This window comes from Antedon mediterranea, chromosome 5 (genome assembly GCF_964355755.1).
Source record: "Antedon mediterranea chromosome 5, ecAntMedi1.1, whole genome shotgun sequence".
NCBI lineage: Eukaryota > Metazoa > Echinodermata > Crinoidea > Comatulida > Antedonidae > Antedon > Antedon mediterranea.
In genome coordinates this window covers 489368-505306 of record NC_092674.1, presented here as the reverse complement: position 1 = coordinate 505306, position 15939 = coordinate 489368, and the positions used below count along the sequence as shown (strand labels likewise).

General features: G+C 32.7%; 1 protein-coding gene across 1 annotated transcript; it reads right to left on the bottom strand.

The window, feature by feature from the left end:
* Positions 1-2325: 2325 nt before the first annotated feature.
* Positions 2326-14805, bottom strand: LOC140048798 (uncharacterized). The gene is made up of 5 exons (XM_072093586.1): positions 14677-14805; positions 7541-7842; positions 4456-4588; positions 4034-4139; positions 2326-2716 (listed from the first exon to the last, which is right to left on the bottom strand). Exons 2-5 carry the CDS (start codon positions 7716-7718, stop codon positions 2444-2446), a joined length of 690 nt encoding a protein of 229 aa, XP_071949687.1. The 5' UTR covers positions 7719-7842; positions 14677-14805; the 3' UTR covers positions 2326-2443.
* Positions 14806-15939: the final 1134 nt, after the last annotated feature.

Genomic DNA, 15939 nt, shown 5'->3' with positions numbered 1-15939 from the left:
TGTATGAATAAAGGCGGCGAGATCTTTCTTATAATTCGCCATCTACCTTTACCAACATTGTATGAATAAATGCGGCGAGATCTTTCTTATAATTCGCCATACCTTTACCAACATTGTATGAATAAAGGCGGCGAGATCTTTCTTATAATTCGCCATCTACCTTTACCAACATTGTATGGATAAATGCGGCGAGATCTATCATCAGTTTGAATTTCTAAGAACATCAGTTGTTTCAATTTTACAAACTATTATACTTTCTGTATCTAACTACCAAGTAATATGTGACAGAGAAATTAAAGTATAGGTATAATATGCAAGGAAGAGTGTTAATTTCACTCTTCCATTGTATAAGTTATTTTCCGTCAAACAAATAATTGTGGTGATGAAATTTGTTGTGTTCCTTATTTAGGCCAATATTCAAATTTAGTAAGTGCTTAACCCAACATTTTACAAAATTATCCTATACTTTTAGTTTAGGTGTAACAACAATGGATGCTCATTGGTGGAATAAGGCAGAAATAAACCGATTTTTGATTTAGGAAGTCTTGATACAATCATTTGTCGATAAGAAATAATTGAAGACAAATAAGTAAACAAACTATATAACTGATGTGCAAACAAGTCCAACTATTATTTATAAAGCGTTTTCACTAATATTTATAACATTCAGGTCCATAATGAATCATATTGTGCACCAATCTCGTATGAATGTAGTGCGTCATTGGAATGTATTTTAAAGTGAAATCATTAATGTAACATTATATATTGTTCGGTTAGGCCTATAAGATTAGTCAAATAGGCCTATTCTTGTTGATACAAATCATATTACATTTAATTTAATTTGACTATTCTGTGATATTGCCTGGCGGTTGATGATATGCGTTCCTTACAAATCCATGTCCTGGGTTCAATCCTAAATCTGGTCAATATTGTGATTCTTGACTTGTGATGAGATTAATAAATCAAGGAACTAATTAATGTAGGTCTACGTAGGCCTATTCCAATCTTGATAACAATAATATTCCAGGTTTTCAGGCAAACAATAAACAACTTAATCTCTTCAGTATTTGGGGAATAACATTTAATCTCGTATTTCGTCAGTTCAGATTAGCTTTTTAAACATGATTAAGTAAGTTCATTTCAATAGGCCTACGGTAACACATTTGTAGATCATTCTTTCGAAATGTGATAGGCCTATATTAAAGTGAATTTCCAATCATTTTGTTGTGTTAAGAAATAACTGAAAATATGCAATGCACGTCCATATTATAAAAAGTTGAAAATTAGAAATAAGTGTATTGCTGTACAGTAATACATCCGAACACTTTAATTCTATTAGTTTACGTTTTTCATTCAAATTTCATTCATTAAAAATCGCATCATATTTGTGCAATGAGGCGATTCTTGGAGATATCTGATCTGTAATGACAATAAAGTCAACCGTCTTTCTGTAATAGTGTTACAGAAAGGATGAACCTGCTGAATGTCTATGCAATTGAGTTCGACATTTTAAAAATGAATGTCTGACAGTATTTAGGTCAATGAAATAGAAATGTCTCATTCTGTATAAATCATACAGTACGGTTGCTACGTACATTGTGCACATGCGCACTATTTTTTGCCATAGGCTTACTTGTGTTACAGACCTTAATTGTTAGTTTTCCATTGCTGCTGCTTTACTGTACTGTACAGCTTTAGGCTACGTAAACTTAAGCGTTAGGTAAAGACAGAAAGATTTCATAATTATTTTTAAAATGTAGGTCTTAAATTCGAAAGGTTGAGATGGTGTGTGTTGAACAGTAAGCAAATAAGCCTTACTTGTATTCATATTTCGTACAATGTTGTTATTCCTTACAGAGGTAATTAGCGACAATTAAAAATGATTGATAGGTCTGCCACAACATTTATCCACCTCTAATTCACTCGAACAAATCTATAAATTCACATTTTATCCAAATCTGATTAGATCAACATTTTATATAAAACATATGCAACGTAGAGTTTCTTCCATCTACAACGTTTGATTGTTTCGCATCCTGATCAGTGGAGGCGATACTGGCTCTCGTCTTTTTGCATACGTAAAAAAATAAATAAATAAAAAATGAATGCCATTACCTATCAGTCTGTATAAAGGTATATCAAAAACTAGGTCGTATTGATAATAGGTCAAACATCGCGCGACGCAGTTAACACCGAAGCGTGGTGCGTGCTGATGACGATGGGTCAAGAACTATTGCGCGTCTTCTTGTTGAGGTAAAGAACAATTAGTACATTCATTGTACATACAACCATTGTTTGTGATTCGTTTGCACATAGTATGTATCATTATGTCCGTCATATTCCACCGACCTCTCGTCAAGCATTACAATGTATATTTGTGTTTTCATATAGTTCCCTTTAAGGTTTAACCTTCCATCCTTACCAATTGTATTTAATGTTGTCATCAGGAATATATTCTTTTGCAAATATACATGCTGCAGAAACAGCAGAGCACAAACAAAGCACCTCCAAGCATTTGTACAATAGTCCATACAGGAATAATTATAGCTGCGTTATAGTTTCCTTTTATGGCCAATTCGTAGTTATCCACCATGTCTAATAAACCGTCAGTATAGCTGTTTTCATTGTTGAATCGATCGTTTGTTTTTCGGTGAACATCTGATATAACTTCCTCGGTTATTTTCCTAGCTGCGATTTTTCCAACTGACGTAGCCCGCTGAAAATAATAACATTATATATAACATTTTATAGAAACAAGAAAAGAATAATAATTAACACATTATATTATTATTATTATTACTTCATCATAGTGTAAGTTTACAAATCGAAACACCGATCGGATTGTATGAATAAGACCCTAACGATATAGAAACATTTTTTTTTCTATAAAGTAAAATAACGATATATATAAATATGATATTCCAACAGAAACAGGTGAGTTGTAATGCGATTCAAGCAAAGTAATACACTTCGTAATTATTCATTTTTTTAAAGTTCACCGATGTATTAATGTAGGCCCTATTGACACAATTATATTACCGTTTCGGGTATCATTTGAGCGAAGAGATGGCGAGACGCTCTTTTCGTAATATTTTTCATTTCATTAATTAAAACAAAATGCCAAGGACAACAATTGGAACGGCTCAGTAGACCCACTTAAAATACATCACACGTCACTCAGTTTGATGATCACTCTGTCACATTCAATTGTATTGTTAAATAGTGCGTTTAATGCGTCTTCTACGTTAAGTGCGCACGACCCCTAAATAGGTATCCAGCATCGTGGGTATAATTTTAACATCAAAACATTAGTCATACCGTAGACAACTGTCCACGGTTGTTCCTCGTAAAATAACCAAGGATAGGCCTACGACAAAGATACAAATTCCATTTTAATTTAAATTGGAAAAAAAAAATTCGAGCATCATGTCACATAGGCCTACGAATGTGAAGCAGAATTCTCTATTGCTCATAAAAATGATAACAACATTATAACATGCGTGGGCACAGTAATGTTAAATTCGCATGTTTAATTCATCAAGACATCACGAGACCCTGGGAAAATTCTGTCTCAAGAAACAAACAAAAAATCGTTCTGAATTTGAATTTTAAACAAAACATGGAAAATAGTATAATTTATTTAACTTCCAAAATGGCCATCAACACCAATAGTCTTATTTCTCTATCAGACTGAACGTTTTAATGCAATTTAAATGAGTTGAATTTAAGTGTTCATTTGATTTGATAATTTTTCATTTTCAGGGAACTAAATCTTTAATATTAACTGATATTATGTCTATAAAGGCCAACTAAGGTCCAGGCAAGACTTTTCGTCGTACGACGCTGTCTGAGTTGACCTTAATGAAAACAATATTAATGAGGAATAGTAATAATAATATAGTAGGTATATACCATAACTGTGACTTTACCTCCTCGCGGCAATGACAAGATTTGACATTTGTCACACATACCTGAAGTGTATCTTTTACAACAATAACAATATCTTCTCCACAATTACCAAAATCACACATACCTGAAGTGTATCTTTTACAAATACAATAACAATATCTTCTCCACATTTACCAAAATTCCAATATTTGCGTAAATGGTTTGCATAGTCGTCTGCCGTAGGTGTGGTTCTGTCAGAAAATAAACACTAACAAATCAAAATATAAATCTTTGCTATCTTTGTGGAAATTTCAATCCAACAGTTGAATTAGATTGAAATAATTGTATTTATACTGGGCGACCTCTTCAGGCAAAGACTGGTCTCCCTGTTGTACTTTCATTTATATATAAATTTTATTTTCCTTTCTTAATTTTTGGTTGCTTAACTTGTTATAGACAATTGAATTTCAACACTATCTTCAAATTTTATATGATATTTAAGTTTTCTTTTTTCTACTCTAAAGATGTATTTATTTATTTATGATATTACTTGGAATAACTTTTTACCCATATATATTTGATGCTATTTCCGGGGTCAGGTAGACACTGATAGTATATCCACGGCATGTGTCATTTCGAGGAACACACTCACAATCAGTATTCTTCTGTAGCTCCTGCAACCTTTCATCAATTTGATTCGCTGATGAAAAATGTAAAGATTGATTAATTAATATAAAGACAAAATACAACATATTAGACTTCAAAGGTCAACAAGTTATCTAACACCTTGTGTAGATAATAAATTAATGTTGGCGTTTGACATTTGTGTCTGTTTTCAACAGGCGGTTACTAAAATCAACAACATCAAAAACGAATAATAATTATAATCCATTAGGCCTAATGAAATTTGTTAGACGAAGACGAGAAAGACTTAAAAAGAATTGAGAAATGAAATTAAACCATTATTGGAAAATGCTTGAGGAGTGACAGTGATGAATAAAATAACTACCAGGAACTCGTTATATTATTAATATTATTTATCATAATTCAAAGAAAATTACTATATGGATAAAATGTCTTCGTCCGGGATAACTTTGTTGCATTTAATGTTTTCAACAACTCAATAAGCTATTGGAGTTGTTGAAAAGTAGAATAAACATCATACAATTTAATGGCAATTTGCAACCACTTCACATCATCGCCATACTAATTAATACATTACATTGTGAATTCTTCTCACACGATCCAAAACAAAACAAAAATTAAAAAAAGAAAACAAAAAGTGCGTGTGTTCAGTTTTCTAGGAAGAGACACGAAGTTTACGCGCATGTACACATATTAGAATAATCAGCGTTTGAACGCATGCGTTTTTTTATTTTATTTTATTAATTTTGGCAAACACAGTTATACAGAAATAAATACAAACAATTCGATAGATTGCGCCAAGAAGTGGCAAATGAGGGCAATAGCTTCTATCGCCAGTGCCACTCCAACTTCCTTTACTTTTACCAATTATCAATATTATAGCCTAAACAAATCCCTCTCGATCTAAGACAACATGTTATCAAACTCGCCCATCGCTACAGATCTGCTACTGAAAATGTCATATTGCTTAGTATGTTTACCTGCACGATTTATGAACAAGCAAGCAAAAATTACTTTTGAAAAGAACAAAACATGTCATTTAAATGATCCGCCAATAATCTGTGAACAGACTGCCAATTTTGTCTTACATCAATAACTACACGCACCATGTTTGCGTACGCGTGCGTAGCATTTCGTAGTGTCGCTGTGGCGACGTCTAAACGTGTTTTAGAGTCCCAATAAAGCCGAACCAACTACAATAAGTAAAATGGAACAATGTATCGTGAATTGTATTTTAACTAAACTGAAATATTCGAGGCTAATTGCCTGCATCAGCGTAATTCTCCTGGGATGACGTGAAATTGTCATTTTCTTGAAGACTACTTCCATCATTCCGTCATTACTGTCGGTTGGCATTCTCATTTGGTTCGTACATCAATCATGCCGGTACATAATATTTTATAGTACACGTTATTGATACACGGTATATCGATTATTTTTATTCCATTTGCTAATGTGTTTTATGTTTTTACAATCTAATGAAACTTGAATGTTAACACTTGTTGGCTGAATTCTAAGACCAAATTCTCGTTAAATTCGGCAATGTGAGATAATTCATGAATTTGTAAGAAATATTGTAGACTTGATCTTCACGTGTTTCATAGAATTATACGAGTCATATCAATTTTTATAAACGAAATATTGAAGGCCTAACTGTGCTATTTTGATTTTTCTTGAAGAATGAAATGTATACACTATGTCAAACCTTTTATTTTTGTTTGACCGAATAATATTGAATGGAATACGGTACTGTATATATATATACTTTTTATTAATAACTAAATTTGCCTAGCTTTCAATTCCATTTTCAGATTGTAATTCCGGTTGTTGTATTCATTCGGTTTTACTAAAACACCAATGTAGATTCACATGTATACGTTATCAACATCAAATTTGTCAATCTTGTAAATGTTCTTGTAAAGTAGCGATATTAAATCTTGATATACTGATATGATGTTGTTGACATGGGATTAAAAGTCAGCCTCTTAACAAGTAAACTTCAATGGCACTTGAACTGTTGTATATCAAACGAAATCACGTGCTGTTTATTTAGCGCCTGTATTGAGGATACTAATCACTAGAGGGGAATAATTTCGATAAATTTATAAATTAAGTTTAATTTCTCATCATTTTGTTATGATTAAGTAGAAAGCGTGTTTGCTTCGTTGCCCAGGAGATATAGTTAGATTCAAATTAGTTTCTAATCAAAGCAAACACTATTTCCGACAATATTCAGTCTTTGTTGTTTTAATAATCATTTTTCATGCATAATAAAACATTAGTGGGTGTGGTATTGTGTCATTAGTTACAACCCGTGTATATTGTTAAGGTGCACGTACGTGCAAAAAATGGTACATTGTATCAGGTCAATTTGCACGCGCGCGTGTTAGGAGTGTGCGCAATTGTACATAGCATCAGCGTCTTATTATTTTGGAGTTGAACGTTGTATATTATTAACAATGCAAAGAATACAAACATAACAATAATAATGACGTGTTGCAGCATGAACAGAATTATAAATTGGATGCAACGAAGACGAATTATAGGTCATAGGTCAAGTGTGTAATTAAGAAAAGAGATGTAGGTATACAATTGAGATGGATATGCATTGAAATTCTTACAAATTCACTCACACGATGTTAAAAGATGAACAATAATGTAACAGTTTTAGATTGGTAATTCGGATTTGGTTTCTTGAATTTTTAGTCAAATCAATTTCAAAGGTTTGCTAAAAATTCATTAACCCCTATCAAATGCCAAGTGGCCTGACGTTTGACCGATATTGATGATAATATGATATTAATTTCACTATGTGCCCACAGTACCGTTACATCCATGATCTTGTCTATTTTGATATCTTAACAAAATGTGTACTCATTTTGAATAAACACTTTGCATTGATGAATTTCATTATGATGGTGATGTTGTACGATAAATAGCATTGACAAACGATTATATCGATAGGCCTACATTTATGAAATACTAATAATTAATAACGAATGCTTACCATCTTGCACAGATATAACTAAGCTTGGATCGCAGATCAACGATTTTTGTCCTCCTCTTCCGCACCCATACATGTTGACTTGGGGGTTGGGTATATCGGGAAGAGACAGTGCGAAATAGTTGAATAAACTACTATATATCGTAATTATAGCCAGGATCACTAGGGGGGTTTCTTTCATTGTCTTTCATGTTAATTCATAGAACAGTTCATTTCTGCTTTGTACGCGCGCGTCCTTCATTACCTCTGATTACGTCATGTGAGATTTTGTCGGGTTTTTTTTGACGATCTAATCGCTGTATGTTCTGAAATAGGAAGAAAGACATTTTAATGTTCATGTATAAATGAGTACGGTATTGAAGATTACTTGATCGACATTGATACATTGGATTGGAGAGATGGTTGTTGCCATGCGTACATGTGGCTCGTTTTATTTCTACGATGCGCCACGCGACTATGCGCCTATCGATTTAAATATCATTGTACGCATGCTCATAAATATTTTATTAGCCCTAATTAATTAACATTTTAAATAAAGATATATTAAAAATCAATAATTCCGAATGGTTGTTGTGACACTTGGAATCGCGTGTACCCAAGCTTTTACCACCTATATATTACGTCGTATAGATAAACAAGTAGACCTAATCGATAAATACGTGCAGTTGATAATCTCTATTTGTCTCTCATAAATTGATTCTTCCATTAATAAACAGCAATAGTTTGAACATTACTTTGACTAATGTAATAATAATACTATAATGAGAAATAGTAATCTGTAACATCGACTAAATAGGATTGATTTCCAATGCTAAGTAAATGTAGAAAAATGTATTTTAAACATTTAATATTGAACTCTGACCCACATCCTGAATATAGGCTAAAGTAACCGAATTCAATTTTATTTTTATTTTCTTTTTCCAGTTAAATGTAATAACATAATAGTTGTATTAATTAAATCATCTCTATCTTTATATTATGATGATAATGATATTAACAATAATATGGTATCATCTTTATCTCGATATTATGATGATAATGATATTAACAATATGGTATCATCTTTATCTTGATATTATGATGATAATGATATTAACAATATGGTATCATCTTTATCTTGATATTATGATGATAATGATATTAACAATATGGTATCATCTTTATCTTGATATTATGATGATAATGGTATTAACAATATGGTATTATCTTTATCTCGATATTATGATGATAATGATATTAACAATATGGTATCATCTTTATCTCGATATTATGATGATAATGGTATTAACAATATGGTATGATCTTATCTTAATATAATGAGGATAATGATATCAACAATATCATATCAGATTTTTCTCGATATAATGATGATAATGATGTTAACAATATCATCTTTATCATAATCTCATTACTGTCGCATACCGTTGCGCGTCACATTGTCGATGTTGTCATCGTTACATTTCTGTCGTTTCTTCATCATTTTCAATCCTCTTCGTCATTATTACATCATTATGATATTAGTTATCACTGCTGATGTATTAAAATTATGTGAATGATATAAAGCGAACCACGTGATACTCTTATAATGACGATTAGGGAGCTTGAGTACGTTGTTAAATCAAGACATGAGTCTTACGTTGTCCATTAAGTCACCGTGTGCGTTCAATTTGTTTGCTCGAGTTAAGTCCAGTTGAAATGATTTTCTAGGAGTGTACATATTACCTCTTTGAACACACTCAGTCATCATTTACGTCACTGAAGGTTTTATTTAATGAGAATTGGAAATGATAAATAGTCTAACTATGGATTTTTAAAATGAGTCGTTGGATTGCTACTTTACATACAGCCAATAGCTGAACTACTCAACTCTGTTTAAAATCAGAATTTGTTAATTTATTTAAAGAATAATAATCATGCTTATTTAAGGTTTATCTAAAAATAATGCAGTCCCACAGAAGCTGAGGTGCATCCAAATTAACTTGATCAGTACAAACAATATGAGGCCTACTCAAACATCCAGCAAAACTGACAGTACCATCACAAAAACGATGTAGATAAGACAAAGTTTGTAGAAGAAGGAATCGGGGACTATAATAAGTCTATAATTGAATAGAAGTAAATTGGTAATAAGCATCAGACTCCGTCTTAAATGCAATGATAACCGTAAGAAACAACAGTAATATTCCTGTAGGAGGCTCAGATGTAATTTTAGAATAGCTGACTATTTTTTATCTATCATAACCGTAATGAAACTTAGACGGCTAGCTTTGTAGAAATGGGGAGGAGATGGGACTATATCTAATTTAGAAATAAATTGTATATTGTCTCATAACGAAAGATGTGTAAATGTAGGCCTACCATTTTCAGTAGTTTATGTTGTTCTAGCCTGTGTTTTGACTTAATACATTAGTAAAAAAGAATTATTTTGGCACCTTTGGCGTTTCAGTAGTTTCAATACAAAATCGGAATGCCGACTGGTAGACTAACAACAATAGGCAAATCTACTTTTTCAGATTCATTTAAGTACTTTTTGCATGCTGATTGACTGTAATTCAAATTTTGAATATTTTGTGTAAAAAGTCTTCAGATTTATTATGCATATCATGTATACGTTTCTATCATTTATATTCTAATGCTTAGAATTCGTATGGTTTTAATTATCAATTAAATTTAATATTCGCGAGGGAATTGTCTAGGTCTATTTCTGGTAGTTAGTTAATATTAAACTTTTGATTGACCTAGTTAGTGACTCGACGAGAGGGATAGATAGAGGAGCATTGAATATAAACATGTCTTTATATACTGGTTAACCTTTTCTTTTCTCTTTTGTGGTGTAACCTACCACTTTTATTCGTTCATCATAATTTACATATTTCTCACATAATACTCTCCTTTTTTCATTATTTTCTTGAATGTATGATACTCACAATTATAATAATAAAACAATAAAAATGCATATAATATTGTTTACAGTATAGTATTTTATACATTGATATATATAAAATGTATAAAATAAATATATATACTGGTTAACCATTAATGAAAACAGCGAATCACATTTGATAATTGAATCCCTGAGCCCCTTTCTGTCGATAAAAGCAGAGATGTCATTGTCGGTGTAAAACGTGACTTTGTTTAATGATTGACCTCTACACGTGTTTTTAACGTTAAATTTACAATGATTGCTAACGTTTGATATTAATATTATGAGTGTCTGTTGTGCTTTATTGTAATCGATTGGTTTTGGAAAATCAAATATTAGAGATCAGACGTCGTCCTGTTTGTCGTCGGATTTAATCTGATTAACGCTTCAACGGATTTCAAAGACGCACATTCGTTTTACCATCAAGTCAATTTTGTCGATAATATTAGAAGACGACAATTAGACGCGATAGCGCGTTCAAATGTTGATGGTGGTGCTACCCCATAAAGTGTTGGAAACACACTGAACAGATACCGATTAAAATAAGGAATACCATAACCGCAAAAGAATTAAAATATGTACCAAGCGGGTAGGCCTATGTACCAACTGGGTAGGCCTATTTACCAAGCGGGTAGGCCTATGTACCAACTGGGTAGGCCTATTTACCAAGCGGGTAGGCCTATGTACCAAGCGGGTAGGCCTATTTACCAAGCGGGTAGGCCTATGTACCAAGCGGGTAGGCCTATGTACCAAGCGGGTAGGCCTATTTACAAAACATTATCCCTTTTCGGTTTACCACCGTCGCTAAAAACGCATTTAATTTAAAAAATGTTGTTGGATCCAATTGGTCATTGTGATGTATGCATCCCATAGAAATAGTGATAAATAAAGTAGGCTTTACTAATTAATTTACTAAGATTATCCCGGTAAGCGTATTATTGTGCAATAAATATATTGAATTGAAACAGCACGTTTTGGATTATATATGTCTTTTTATTTAACTTTCACCGACTAGTAAAATATGGTTCAGTTCAGTGGAAGTAGGCTATCTTTGATTGAATTCAAATTTACAAGTCTGCAATGTATTCTTTATTAGCACAAGCCACGTAAAACCTGGGAAGAGGAGAATCGATTACCTGTATCGCAAATGAGAGGTTGTCTTAATATTTCAGAGAATACATAGGTGACACACACTAGGCCTGTTTACGTAAACATTGTTCTTTAAATTTTCCCCATTTCATGGTCACGAGTTTGTAATTCCCGAAGGGATGATAAACCTAATTCTTAGACATCATTTAAACACTTTCAATCTTCTTGAGCAAACGCGATGTACTGCGGTATATTGTTTACGCGCGCGTACTCAACGTGAACTCTTTGTACGCCGCTTAAAATACGTAGACAGTGAACTTTCGTTGAGTCATGAACGTTTGTAATGGATATATCCACCGATAAACGTCAATGATTGAAACGAGTCAGTAATTCTAAAGACCCCGCGTTTGTTGTGACAACATAATTTGAAGTGACATGAGCTGAGCTTGAGGGCAGATCAATAATTTGCTGCTTTGTAATAATGATAGCATTTATAAACTATGTGCTAAAGTTCTACGACCTTTACTGACAACCACTGTTATTTTGGATATTGTTTTACAGATCCGTAACAGTTTTTGTTATTTTGGATATTGTTTTACGGATCCGTACAGTTTTTTTTATTTTGAATATTGTTTTACGGATCCGTATCAGTTTTGGTTTTAGGCCTACTCTCACAGAAATTATTTGGCTGTATTACTTGCACACTTTTATTTTCCGTATGAAAGCAAAATTACTATTTATAATAAATGTATTTGGTAGCTACACTTTTGAAACAGTGTAACTATTCTTAAATGAAGGTGCGTTCAGAGTAAGTAAAATAAAAGAACCCGATTTAACAATAGACCACCATCTATTTACAATATTTACTATTGTTACTGGTGTTTTATCTAATTTGTTTGAAACCACAAATAATAAAAATCAATAGAAGATAGAAGGTTTAAAAGATGTACCACCTAAATAAAAAAAACGAGCGTATTTAAAGCGCTTTGGAGTTTAAGCCCCAATAGGTTTAAGATTTGGGATCGTTTTAAGTACTGACTTAGATGCCAAAGGCTGTACATTTGAAATAAACGTACGCTATGTCTTTCATAATTGATGAAAATGTATCCTATACAGAGTCTATCTTAATTATAATGTAATATAAAACTTTAATAACACTCTAGATGAACATCGGTAAAACCTGATACTTGGTTATAACTCTTAAAATCACTCGCCATTTGACATCACGTCCAAACCAAGTACAATAGTAAATATCAAATAGCAAATGACGTATGTATTTTCATTTTCATATTGCCGGCCTCTGTAGTTGGTGTATTGATATACTGTATTATGTAGCTCTGTTTCCCCAGGAACACAACAATACGCGCACGTAGTTGAACCAATCACAGGTGACGGATCATTCGACGCTTGTGATTGGCAAAATTACTTGAGTTGCGCGTACGTACCCCACGCTAAAACCCTTACAAGATATAAAGATAAGTAAAAACTCATGACATTCATTTGTATGTAAAATATATCTACCGAAGAATAATGATAGAATAATTCCTTGACACCGTTTAACACTAATTTATTTGTCCTTTGTCTTTACGATTAGCCTCAGAACAACTGTCTTCTTGCCTAGCTTTCGTGATAAAATGAAGTATAGCGACTAGCGTAAAAGTTTTCGAAATGTGTATGTAAGTGATTATGCTAGAAGCAATATTAATGTGTTCTTTACCTTTATTATTTTACACATAATGACTGCTGTTTTATTTTGATCTTATCTCCAACAATGCTAAGAGTAATCATTTGCATTAGGTCATGTGCACATACCCCATGTTCACACGCGCTCGTGTCATGTGCACATACCTCATGTTCACAGGCGCTCGTAAAATGTGTAGCAAAGTTCATTAGGTCATGTGCACATACCCCATGTTCACACGCGCTCGTAAAATGTGTAGCAAAGTTCATTAGGTCATGTGCACATACCCCATGTTCACACGCGCTCGTAAAATGTGTAGCAAAGTGAAGTGATTGTTTATCGCCACGCTTAATTCTGATTAACTATATTTACATAAAGTGGTACCGTCATATCAGAACTCACAAAGATGACAACACTCTATATTGAGAGGAATTTACATAATTAGGATTTTTATCGAAGAATAAAATTAGTTTTTTAAAGACATTTATTTATTTATTATTAGAGATCAACATTCCCATCCTCCCTTCCACTAATTTCTTAAAAACAATGGTTACAAAGAAGATAAGGATGTTCAATATGATTTGATTATGATAATGACGATTTTTTCTGATAAAGGAATCTATTAAATAAACGTCAACGTATTGTAGCTGACCACGATGTATTGACAAACACCGCCTTTGCCATCTGCCTACAATATATCGTTCTTATCCAAATACAAACAAATTACAAATGCACACACACCGTCGCTCGCTTGCACTAGGAGTGCTCTCATCCGACGTTACCATGGTGATATTAATATCAGTCTGTACGCTTACGAATCACTTTTATAGAACACATTATATTTTTCGCTTCAATTTTGGTGATTATTGTCGTCTTAATCTCGTTGCCATCTCATTTATTATTTTAGAGCAACAGTTATGATAACGTCGGTATGATTAATATTCAAATATTATATTATGTTCAGTTTTTACATTATTTATATATGGGATTTGTTCTCAATATTCTCAATTTTATTTGATACAACGATATCAGTTTTATTATATGTATCTTCACGGTTCATTAATCTAATATACTGGTGGTTGTTCTGATTGATAATGATAATGTTGATACTGATTATAATGATGATTTATGTAGGAGGATGTTGAAAATATCGCTTTTTCATCATGACAGGATGCGTGCGTCATTTTAATATTATATTATAGCATTTTAAAATATTCAACACAAATGCATTATTACCGGTATTATTTATTCAAATTTGTGTGTATGTTCGTCTATTTAATCTGCCTGTTTAAAAGTATATTAGCATATTATGGGCTATGGAAACTAACATTAGTGGCATCATTCTAAACGTGTCCTATTGTACATAATTCAATTACTACGTGGTCCATCGTTATATACCATCATAAAAACATCCATCAAAATTATATAAGAAAGAGTATTACTTACCTTATATAGATTTTCATCAATTAAAACAATAATATAAATCCTATAATGCGCGCGTAAATGTTGTTAAATATTCCTGCGTGCGCGTACTACAATTTGCGCGTAGAGCGTGGACAGGATGGAATTGAATCACGGCGACGCGTGATAGCAATGGTTGTTGCAGACGCCTCCTATTCGTCACTGCTTGTGCAGCAGATAATTATTGCGAATCTCAGGAAATTGTATTTTATCCGTTTAGAACCTTCCTATTGTTTGCTACCTTACTAATGTCAGAGGGCGCAATTCAGATTCAATTTGCTAGTTTTAGCATAGTACATGTTTCAAACACGCGCTGCTCCTTTAGGCAGTTATATTCAAGAGAACGGAAGCATTAAGAAACAGTTACCATCCGGTAACTTATAGTTTACTCTACGGATGAAAAATGGGTATTTGGAAACTTGGCACTGGGCATCCGCACACCCCAAAGCACGTCTGGACTCTGGGAAAAGAGAGTCTATGAATACATTTCATGATAAATATTGAGATGCATGTATACGGTAGTTATCGTGTGAGAGAGAGGCGTTTTTTTGTAAGAAATATTTTTTGTTTAAAATGTTTTAGACAACAGTTACTGTATAGCTGTATGGTACGCGACGTCTTTAGTTATAATGTAGCACTGTCATTTTATATCCCAACCGGTAGGCCTATATTTTATGTTATTAGGCCTATATCAAGCGTAACAATCTCTATAAACACATATCTTAACTTATATACTGCTCGTGACTGTGTTTTATCCGATATTTTATTTATCCGATTTGAAAGAAAAATAATGAGAACTCGTGTGTGATATTGTAGCATTATTACAAATTATTACTTTTTTTGTTTCCCTGAGAACAACATTATATTTAGTGTTTTATGAATTGGTATTGTAAGCTTGGTTTCTCATAGGGAACGCACGCAAAGGAGTACGCGCAATACTCCAAGTAATTGACAAAAGTTCGAATAATCGCTTGTGATTGGTCAAATTACTTACGGTATGCTTGCGTTGAAGTTGAATAATGACATGAAACTAGAATTCAAAGGTTTTCCTGGAATTGAAACTTTCCAGTGCACCGCCCGCAGAAATAAGTTTCACTATTTTGAGGGCGTACTACTATGTTTGAAACCTAATTCTTTTGATTATTCATTTCCTTTATTTCTGATATTCTGATTCATATACAGAAACAAAACAGAGAAACAATTTCACCAGGAAAACAACCTATTATCCTAAAATATCAATTTGCACCA